Source organism: Zea mays, chromosome 10, assembly GCF_902167145.1.
Source record: "Zea mays cultivar B73 chromosome 10, Zm-B73-REFERENCE-NAM-5.0, whole genome shotgun sequence".
NCBI classification, from domain to species: Eukaryota; Viridiplantae; Streptophyta; class Magnoliopsida; order Poales; family Poaceae; genus Zea; species Zea mays.
The window spans coordinates 82,628,820-82,639,714 of NC_050105.1; the positions used below are offsets into that span (position 1 = coordinate 82,628,820).

At 50.4% G+C, this 10,895-nt stretch overlaps 1 protein-coding gene across 1 annotated transcript; it reads left to right on the forward strand.

The window, feature by feature from the left end:
• The first annotated feature begins 1,059 nt into the window (after positions 1-1,059).
• LOC100282839 (Tyrosyl-tRNA synthetase) lies at positions 1,060-6,355 on the forward strand. Its single transcript, NM_001155745.2, has 9 exons — positions 1,060-1,432; positions 1,653-1,936; positions 2,085-2,181; positions 4,292-4,397; positions 4,553-4,635; positions 4,878-5,023; positions 5,238-5,343; positions 5,669-5,728; positions 5,972-6,355. The coding sequence occupies exons 1-9, from the start codon at positions 1,196-1,198 to the stop codon at positions 5,990-5,992; spliced, it is 1,140 nt and encodes a 379-aa protein (NP_001149217.1). The 5' UTR covers positions 1,060-1,195; the 3' UTR covers positions 5,993-6,355.
• The last annotated feature ends 4,540 nt before the right edge of the window (positions 6,356-10,895 follow it).

Below are 10,895 nucleotides of genomic sequence, written 5' to 3' on the forward strand. Positions count from 1 at the left end.
TATGAGTAGATAGTCCACTTTTAGCCTTAAGAGAGTCACACTTAACTTTGATTAAGTTAAAATCTTGATTTAGAAACTCAGCTAGTGCTTTTGGCAATCAAACCCCACAGCCAAACAGCTGCATGTCTAGAGGTAGAGGAGTAGACTCCTCACACCGGGTAAGTCTAGCTGAGTATTAGTATACTCAGCCTTGCTTGTGGCATAATTTTTTACAGGATCTCTGGAGGACATGGTTGCTGGAGTGACTTGGCCGTCCACCTTACCAACGGGTTGGGACTGTTGAGTGGGACCCTGCCTCGGCTGAGGAGGAGCATGAGGAGTGATGGGACAGGCTTCCCCATCTCTCTGTTTAATTATCGTTAGTTTTATTCCGCTGCACTTCGAACAATGATGGGTACTTTTGCAAAAAAAAACTCCGATGATGTTGATGGTGATGTAATAATTTAACATTGTGGCATGTATGGTTTTATGCTTTATTGTATTTGCTCTGTGACTCACCATCGAGTGGGCTTGTGGTACTTGATCCTGTCAGTGGCCGTGTCGGACTAGATCCGAGGGATTGACGGGTTATTCCCATTTAAGTGTGGTCTAGCCTCTAAGGCAGGGCTTAGGCACTTAAGTCGGAATAATTCGGGCAGTTCCGCCACAGGCGCGACCATCACGCCGGGAAGGGGGCGACGCGCGTATGGTCCAGCGTAGTCATCGAAGGCTGGTTGTCAATGGAAGGAGACACTGAGGTTGGAAGGGCGCAGGAATGTGGGCGGGGAACGCAGGGTGCGTGATAGAGGCGAGACAGAGCGGGGGCACGGACGCTGTGGAGGGAGGGGCACGGTGGCGCTGCTTCGGATCGGCGGCGATCTCGGGAGGGATTTGCGCGAGCGCAGAGGGTTGCTGACGCTGACGGGACGGGGGCACGGTGGGAGCAGGCGGGGGCATGGTGGACGCCCTCGTTGTGCTCTTAAGAAGTAGTATAGATTAATAAAAAAAAACGAGGGAAAAAAGACATTGGGCCTCGCTTGTCGGCCCAGTCCCCAGCAAAACCCTGGAGGCCCGCGCGGCACTCCGAAACCGTCATCTCATTTTCCTTTTCACGCCCACTCACTCACCCGCCGCCCCCGCCGCCGCCATCCCCTCCTTGCCGTCTCCGGGCACGGCCTCGTCAATCCTTTGCTCCTCCTCCGCCGCAGCCGCTGCCATGGACTCCACGCCGGCGCCCGAGGCGGCTCCCGGAGCCTCCTCTTCCGCCACCGCCGCTGCCGAGGATCTGGCGGGGGGCGTGGCGGCGATGACCCTGGATGAGCGGTTCGCTCTGCTGCGGGGGATCGGGGAGGAGTGCATCCAGGAGGACGAGCTCAGGCGCCTGCTCGAGAACAAGCCCGTGCCCATCTGCTACGACGGCTTCGAGCCCTCCGGACGCATGCACATCGCCCAGGTTCGGTCTTCTGTCTTCAGCTCCCTTAGGGCCCGTTCGGTTCACACGGAATGGAAGACTGGAATAGTTCCGACCCAGATTGCTTCTCTAATTTGTATAAGTTTTGATCAACAAGAATAATTCTTGGTACATTTCTATAGAAACGAACGGGCTCTTAGTTTTTTTTTGGTTAAGTTTGCACGGTTCGGGCAAATTCAGACTTGGCTGTGAGTTTTCCCAGGGCATTGTGAAGACCATCAACGTCAACAAGATGGTCAGGGCCGGGTGCAAGGTGAAAATCTGGATTGCCGACTGGTTCGCGCAGCTCAACAACAAGATGGGAGGCGACCTCAAGAAAATCCAGACAGTCGGGCGCTACATGATCGAGATTTGGAAGGCGGCCGGGATGAACCTCGACGGGGTGGAGTTCCTGTGGTCCTCCGAGGAGATCAACCGGCGCGCCCACGAGTACTGGCCAATCGTGATGGACATTGCCCGGAAAAACAACGTCAAACGGATAACGAGGTGCACGCTTGGTTCAATTGCTTTTTTTCCGTTAACAACAAGTCTTTGCTTCGAGACCTTGAACATGGACATGGTTGGTTATCTCCTCTTTAATTTTTATGTGCTTGTTGTGAAGTGCAAGTGATTCTATTTTTTCCTTTGCTTGTAGATGCTGCCAAATTATGGGCAGAAGTGACCAGGACGACTTGACTGCTGCCCAGATTTTCTACCCTTGCATGCAATGTGCTGATATATTTTTCTTGAAGGCAAGTATTTATCGCACTATTGCATTTCATGGTACCCGGAAATAAGTTTTATTGATTGATGATTGATTTTTCTTTGCATTCTGAAACTGAGCTAAGGAGACATATTCCCGGGACAATCATTGTCCCGACAAACGAGAACACAGAACGTGGAACATTATTTTTAGAACTATGGAACGAAGGGCTATACCTCCTCGTATTGTCCCATTTCTGCTTATCATTCATTCAACTGCTCCCAAGCGGCATCCTTCCTAGATGTTGATTGGTTTGTATGTGCAGTTGATGCAGCAGAGGACATTGTGCAGCTACAGAAAAAAATAATGTCCTAAGTAGCTAGTCCTATGTGTAAATCTTATAAAGGGATGCAAGTAAAATTGATGTGTTTGATTAAGGGGTTTACATTTGACTGCAACCCAACACAAAGGGGGGGGGGGGGAATCAGAGATACCAAGTTGGATGCCCGCTGCGTGCTGCCTGGAGCTCTGCCTGAACTGGAGAGTGGAGATTAAACCAAGCTGGACTGCTGGAGTGAAGAGCACCGACTGAGCTTACTTCCTGCCGAGCGGAAGCCCTCGTCGGCGCGAGGGCACCACGTGCGCATCTACAACAGCTAGCAGCAGATGGTGTATGCCTGCACCTTTGCGTGTGGACTGCAGAACAAAAGATGATGGCTGGCGGGACGACGGAGGAGTCTGCTGCCTGTGCGCTTATGTGGCAGGATGCACGCTGCAGTGCACTTCTGCGGCAGCTAACGCCGGCCGCTGGCAACCAGAGCGTCGGAGTGCTTGGTTTTGGCCAGATGCATTCTGGCTCCCATGCAACGGGAGATGTGTGAGGCAATACATACCGAGAGGACCAGATAGAATGGGCTGGCCTGGGAGCTAGGGTTGAAAAAATCAATATGGCCCTGTTTGGCACAGCTGCTGCTTGTTGAAAAAACAGCTTATTTGATAAGCTGGTGAAAAGCAGCTTCTGCTTGTTGGATGCTTTTAGTTCATTCTGAGAAGAAGCTGAACTGATATGCTGCTGGAGAAGCTGTCTGTTTGGCAGAACTTCGGCTTAAATTTGTGAAGAAGCTGAAAATAAGCTATGCCAAACAGGGTCTATGTCAAGCCGACATAGCAGGCTGCTACATGCAAAATCAGCTAGCTATTGTGGTCTGCCACGCGCAATGGCAGCCACTAAGTTCCAGTCTGCTAAGTTCTGGATGCTATCTCATAGTGGTAGCGGCAATGGGCTGCTACCACTATTGCAGCTGCTATAGCACTCGCTATGAATGCTATTTCATTGCCTGCTCTGGAGGTCTTTGTTGGACACGTTTAAACTATCTCAATCAATACTGGACAAGCTTTCCTTCAATTGATGCTACCCTAGCTTGTCACTGTATCATCGTTATGGACTGGGCCTCTTCTCATATTGCCATAAATCCAATGCAACATGCATGTTTCCACAACACTTATCTATCGAACATGATGTCTTTTGTAGGCCAACATTGTGCACCATACAACATAGCATGTCTATAGTGCCCTCTTGTTAGAACGCCAAATGTTTGGCGCCACTTCCTTCACCCTGCTTTGATCCTATGGCTTAACATCATTAATATCCACATCTCTTTGTAGCATTGATGCTAAATTAGAAAGGTATCATTCATAGGCACTACTTGACCTTACAAACTAACATATCCTTCCTCATTTGTACTAGTGCCGAGGTCACATCTCATGTATTTGGTTTTAGTTCTACCTAGTCTAAAACTTTTGGACTCTAGAGTCTCCTACCACAACTCCAGTTTCCTATTTAATCTTGCATGGCTTTCATCAACTAGCACTACATCGTCCGCAAAAGGCATACACCAAGGTATATCTCTTTGTATGTCGCTTGTGACCTCATCCATCACCAAGGCAAAAAGGTAAGGGCTCAATGACTCTTGACGTAGTCGTATTCTAGTTTAGAAGTCATCCCTTGATGTAGTTCTGAAAGGCTTTTGATATTTATATTTCATTATGACTTGCTCATACCAAGGATGACTGAAAAGCTTTTGATATTGTGTGCGCCTTCAATCTGGAGACAATAATTCTTTATACAATTCACTTTCCTTATCCTTTTCCTTTTGTAGGCTGACATATGCCAATTGGGGATGGACCAAAGGAAGGTCAATGTGCTAGCTAGGGAGTACTGTGATTACATCAAAAGGAAGAACAAACCAATTATTCTTTCACATCGTATCCTGAATACTTATTTTGATCTTGTTCTCTTTTTAACCTTTAAATATTTTTTTGGAACATATGTGTTTGTCATGGTCATGTGTCTAGTGTTTGCTCAGTGCTTTGTTTGTACTTTGCAGAGCATGTATTTTTTTGCTTAACCTGAAATGCAGATATGCTCCCTGGTTTTAAAGAAGGCCAGGAGAAAATGTCAAAGAGTGACCCATCCTCGGCTATCTTTATGGAAGATGACGAGGTATATATTTCTCATCGAATATTGTTCTTCCCTGTAGCCATTCTTTTGTTGCTCTTGGTTCTTGTGACACTTAACACTCATAAATAGTTATGATGGAACATAGATGGAGTACAGACATCAGTCATCATTGTTCATAAGCTAATAATAACTTCCGATCTAAAATTTGTCTTCTGGATTTAGTTTTTCCTCTGTTTTGTCTAATATTATCTGCCTGTTTAAACGTGTTCTCGCATTTGTTGCAGGCCCAAGTTAATGTGAAGATAAAGCAAGCATTTTGCCCTCCCAAAATTGTTGAGGGGAATCCTTGTTTGGAGTACATTAAATACATCGTTTTCCCTTGGTTTGGAAGGTTTGAGGTGGCCCGGAAGGAAAGCAATGGCGGTAACAAGTAATATTTTTATTCCTCATCTGTTAAAATTATTATTTTTCTGTCAATAATGTGGTGGAACAAGGGGAATATATAATTCCATGCTACCATTATCTATATTTGGCTGACACGTGTGGTCATGCAATTAATTATGCAGCAAATAGGTTATTTAATTTCCAACGTGACATGATTTATTATCTCGGATTATACTTCTAAAGCATTTGCACTCAAACAGGACATTTACAAGCATGGATGAACTAATTTCTGATTATGAGACTGGTGCTTTGCATCCTGCTGATGTCAAACCTGCACTGGCAAAAGCAATAAATGAAATTTTGCAGGTGCAATTTTCTTCACTCGACCCTACTTTTTTTCTATGATATTATTGTAGTCTTTCTCTGGTCAGAAACTTGTATATTCTTGATCTTTACCAATCTCATGTCTCATTTCTTTGAAAATGAAATAGCTGCTGTCCTGACAAAATGAATTGATGGGCTGTCGTTATTGCTGCATCATCGCTCTTGTTTCTTGCTAGCGTAGTTTCTGGCGAACTTGTCCATCTTGTTTATTGCCTGTCCTTCTTTTGTCGAGGAAGAAGCTATTATTACACAATTTTCAGTGCTGGTTCACACTTGTAGGTTTGACTCACTAATTTAATTTTTCCAGCCTGTTCGTGACCACTTCAACAACAATAACGAAGCCAAAGTTCTACTAAACACTGTCAAGGTACATTGTCTCAAACGCATTCACATGTTAGACATAAGCTCCGGGTTGTTATCTGCATAAAATCTTTTGGCAGACACAATGTAACAATGCGAACCAGCAGACATACTATGCAAATCCCATCAGAGATAAACTTCCAACTTGACTTGCAATTTTTTGTTAGAGCTCTCCATAAGACTCATCTGTTGGTTCTTGCTGTCAACATTGCCCGTCTAGTGAAATTAATTGGAACGTTTGCTTTTGCAGAAGTACAGAGTAACCAGTTGAGGAGCGGAAGGTGTTCATCTTTAGGGTGAATGTCGCTGATTGAAATTCTTCTATGCTTATTCTGTTACTAATGCCACCACTCATTTTAGATCAAGCATTGAGCCATTGGTTATCAGTGTACAATCTCTCTATACAGGCATTTTGGTGGCAGTGGCCTTGTCTGTCATTGGCTACAACGTTCTAGATAAAAAAACATTTAAATTTTGTGGAAGTTGAATTATCTTCTCATGTGTGTATGACTGTATGTGAGACTGGTTGAAAGTGCAAGCGACAAGGCATATATGGCCGAGAAGTTTAAATGTTTTTATACTGTGGGGGTGTTTGAATGCACTATAACTAATAGAGTATCTCCGAGAGACTAGCTAAATAACTCGCCAAGCCAAATTTTGGCTATTCAATAGCAAAATAACTCTCCAACATACTAGTTATCTTACTCGTCAAGCTATCTAACTCTCTAAATTGATTCTTACTAGCCAAATTTGGTTAGCCACCTGACTAGCTAAATTAGATAGATAGTCTGTTGGAGTGAAATGATATATATATATATATATATATATATATATATATATATATATATATATATATATATATATATATATATATATATATATATATAGTGTAATTGTCGCTACCCTGAAACAGGGGTATCTCTTGCTACAGGATGAAGGCGCGGCGCTCATGCGGCTATCTCTAGTCGCGTTGTAAACAGTGACCGACCCCACCACATGGACAGTCCTGGCCGCCACGTGGCTGGAGAAGATCATACACTCCAAGGTATCAACGATGGGTCCGAACCCCATGGGAAAGTGTCGGACCCCTGCATATACGGACCGGACCTTCGGGTAGGGTCCAGGACCTCCGCGAATACAGACCGGACCCCCGGGACGGGTCCCGGACCTCTCTGCGTGGGGTTCGGGTCACTCCCAGCAGGATCCCGGGATTCTAGGACAAAGAATATCCAAGCCTTAATCAAGGCCAGGCGGAGGCCCGGAGCCGACACGTGTCCGGGCCATACCATGTGCGCTTCTGCTCCCCCCCAGGCGGAGACCCAGTGCTGCCACGTGGCCTACTGCTCGTGACGTGAGCCAACGGGCGGAGCCTGACGTAAGGCCCCTGGGCCGCGCGGTGCTGCATTTATTGCGGATAAGGCGTGCCGCCTGTTCATCCCACTGACAAGCGATGTGCTGCCTCAGCATTTAGTGAGCTCTGTCCATTCCACTGGCAGGGATGTGCCGCCTCGGCATTTAATGTGCCTTGTCCACTCCGCTGGCAGGCGGTGACCAGGCCGTCCCGCAGGCGGCGTACCTGTCCATTCCGTTGGCAGGTAGTACGTCCGTGCTACGGAGTACACTGTGCTCATCATCACTTGTACGTTGCTGGGGAAGCTTCCGCTGCACGCCAATACTACGCAGACTGCGGATATCAGGGCGCAAGGAGATTGCACTGGCGACAGACATTAGTTGCTCCAAGTATTACATCTGAGGTATGTTCCTGGGTCCGCATGTCGGGGCTCAGCACTCTTGTACGTGCCCCCCTTGAGCTATAAAAGGGGAGGCACGCAACGATACGAGACTCAGACACACTTAGACCCAGCTTAGGCTCACAAGTTCATACAAGCTCAATACATCACACAGTGGAGTAGGGTATTACGCTCCGGCGGCCCGAACCACTCTAAACCCTTGTGTGTTCTTGTGTTTGTTCATCGTTTAGTAGACAGACAAAATGCTTAGGCCCCGCCTCATCTTAGGATTTAGGACGGGTGCATTCCGTCACCCGGCCGGAGATTTCCTCTTCGACATTTGGCGCGCCAGGTAGGGTGAGGCTTTAGGTTTTTGCTTGTTCTTCTGCTCGACGCCATGGTCCACATCGTCGAGCACCATGATTTCTTGCCCGAGGATTTCGTGGTGGAAGAGGCGGCTGCCTCTTCCACACCGCGGGCCACCAACCTCCCGGCGCCTGGTGCGGCCACTGCTGTGCACTATGCGCGGGTCGCGCGGCAGCATACTCCCACGCAAACGTCCAGGACGTCTAGAGCTGCGCCTGGGGCATTGTCAGCGGCCACAGAGTTGCTGTGCCACCCTCCTAGCTCCACGGCCTCCCCAGGGGCCATGAAGCAGTGGCGCGACGACGTCGACCGCCTGCTTGGCATGACACACTCTGCCTCAACCAGGCCAAGGCCTTGGTCATCCCGGCGCCAACATGAGGCGTCAGCATCGGTGCGCTCTCCCTCGGTGAGGGCCGCGCCGACAGAGGACCTGCGGGCGGAGCTCAACCGCCGGCGAGCGGGCGAGGACGCCCCAGTCTATATGGAGAGGTCTGATGACCTGCGGATGGAACTCAACCGCAGGCGTGTGGGTGAGGATGCCCGCGTCTCTATAGAGAGGACGCGTGAGCGCCGACAAAATGTCGAGGGTCGCAACCTTGACTACGACTTCGCTGCGGTTGCACCGTAGACCCCAGCGGGCACCTAGATCCAGGCGGGTGTCCCATTGGCTGGCGTGGGCTGCGCCGCGCTAGCGGATCATCTCTGTGCGGCGACCTGGCCATTCAAGTTCCGGCCACAGCTGTCAGAGAAGTACGACGGTACGACAAATCTGTCGGAATTCTTGCAGGTTTACGTCACCGCCATTACGGCAGCCGGTGGAGACACCACCGTAATGGCGACATACTTCCATGTTGCCTTGTCTGGGCTGGCCCGGACTTGGCTCAAGAACCTTTCCCCAGGATCGATCTACTCCTGGGAAGAGCTCTGCGCGCGGTTCACGACAAACTTTGCCAGTGTTTACCAGCAGCATGGCGTGGAGGCTCACCTCCACGCAGTGAGGCAGGAGCCCCGAGAAACTCTTCGGGCCTTCATCTCCCGCTTCACCAAGGTACGAGGCACCATACCTCGTATATCAGATGCTTCCATCATCACTGCTTTCCGCTAGGGGTACGAGATGAAAAGATGTTAGAGAAGTTAGCCACGCACGACGTGGAAACTGTCTCCACTCTCTTCACTCTGGCCGATAAGTGCGCCAGAGCTGCCGAGGGCCGAGCATGGCACTCGGCGCCACAGACCGGAGTCGCCCAGATGGGAGGCTCCGGCGGCGTCACCCAGGATGGCAAAAAGAAGAAGAAGAACTGCGGCCATGAGAAGCCGCAGTCTGCCGCTCCGATTGTCGCAGCCGCGACTGGGGACCGGAGCGAGCGCAACAAGCGCCCTCGGCCACAGGGAGGCAACAGTGGCTCATGCACTGTGCACCCCAATGCTCGCCACAGCGCATCGGAGTGCCGCGAGATCATCAAGCTTGCGAAGCGCGACAGCGAGCGACGCGAGCAGTCGTCCAAGGACGGCTCCCCACCCCATCGCCGGCCTGGTAAGGAGGGGGTCGACGACGGCAAGGTGGCCGCGGGAGAACGAGAACTCGGGTATCAGTCACCCGAGGGGGACCTCAAGGACGTCCTCACCGGAGATTCCGACTCTGGGGACGACAACAACCGCCGCAAGAAGCTGTACGTCATGTACGGTGGGAGCTGGGAGCTCACCTCCCGCAGGAACGTCAAGTCCCTGCGCCACGAGGTCCTATTGGCAACTCCAGGGGTCCCGAAGGCTGCTCCACATCAACGATGGAGGAGCACCACCATCTCCTTTGGGGCATCCGACTGCCCCGACAACATGGCAGGGGCCGGTGTGCTACCACTCATCACCGCCCCTGTCATCGCTAATATGCGACTGCACCATGTGTTGATTGACGGCGGGGCAGGCCTCAACGTCATCAGCCATGCTGCATTCAAACATTTGCAGATCCCAGGGTCCCGTCTGGGACCCTCTCATCCATTCTCCGGAGTGGGCCCACAGCCGGTGTATCCCCTTGGAAGCATCGCACTCCCGGTTACATTCGGGACCGAGGAGAACTTCCGCACGGAGAACGTCGTGTTCGACGTCGCGGAGGTTAACCTCCCCTTCAACGCCATCATCGGCAGGCCGACCCTGTATCGGTTCATGGCCATTGCCCATTACGGGTATTTGGTCCTCAAGATGCCATCTCCAACTGTGGTCCTCACCGTGCGGGGCGACCGCGCCGCCGCACTTACGGCCGTAGAGAAGCTGCACGCCCTGGCGGCGGAGACCGCTCGCCCGGACGACGGAGGAGGGAACCCCTCAACCTCTGGTACCAAGGCGCTCCCCAGGGTGCCAAAGGTGCAACCATCTCGGGCGGAAAAGTCCTCGTTAAAGCCATTCGGCTTACTGCGGACTCCACCGAGACCACTCGCATTGCAAGTGATCTGGGCGAAAAATAGGAACTCGCGCTCGTCGCCTTCCTCCAGGCAAATGCCGACGTGTTCGCATGGGAGCCATCGCAGATGCCTGGGATCCCCAGGGAGGTGATCGAGCACCATCTGAAGATCAACCCCGACGCCAGGCCGGTGTCGCAGACAGTCCGTCGAGCGGCAGGAATTCATCCGAAAGGAGTTCCGAAAGTTGCTAGACGCTGGCTTCATTGAAGAGGTTCATCACCTAGTGTGGCTGGCCAACCCAGTCATCATCCCCAAAGCGAATGGGAAGCTTCGGATGTGCATCAACTACACCAGCCTGAACAAGGCCTGTCCCAAGGACCCGTATCCACTTCCACGTATAGATCAAATCGTGGATTCTACCTCCGGGTGCGACCTATTGTCGTTCCTAGATGCTTACTCTGGTTTCCATCAAATCTAGATGTCTAGGGAAGATAGGAAGCATACCACTTTTGTAACAGTGGACGGGCTTTGCTGCTATGTTGTTATGCCTTACAGTCTGAAAAACGCCTTGTCGACATTCGTGCGGGCGATGAGTAAGACTTTCAGGGACCTAATTAGGGACAAAGTGGAAGTCTACGTCGATGACATCGTGGTTAAGACTAAGAGAGGGTCGACCCTAGTG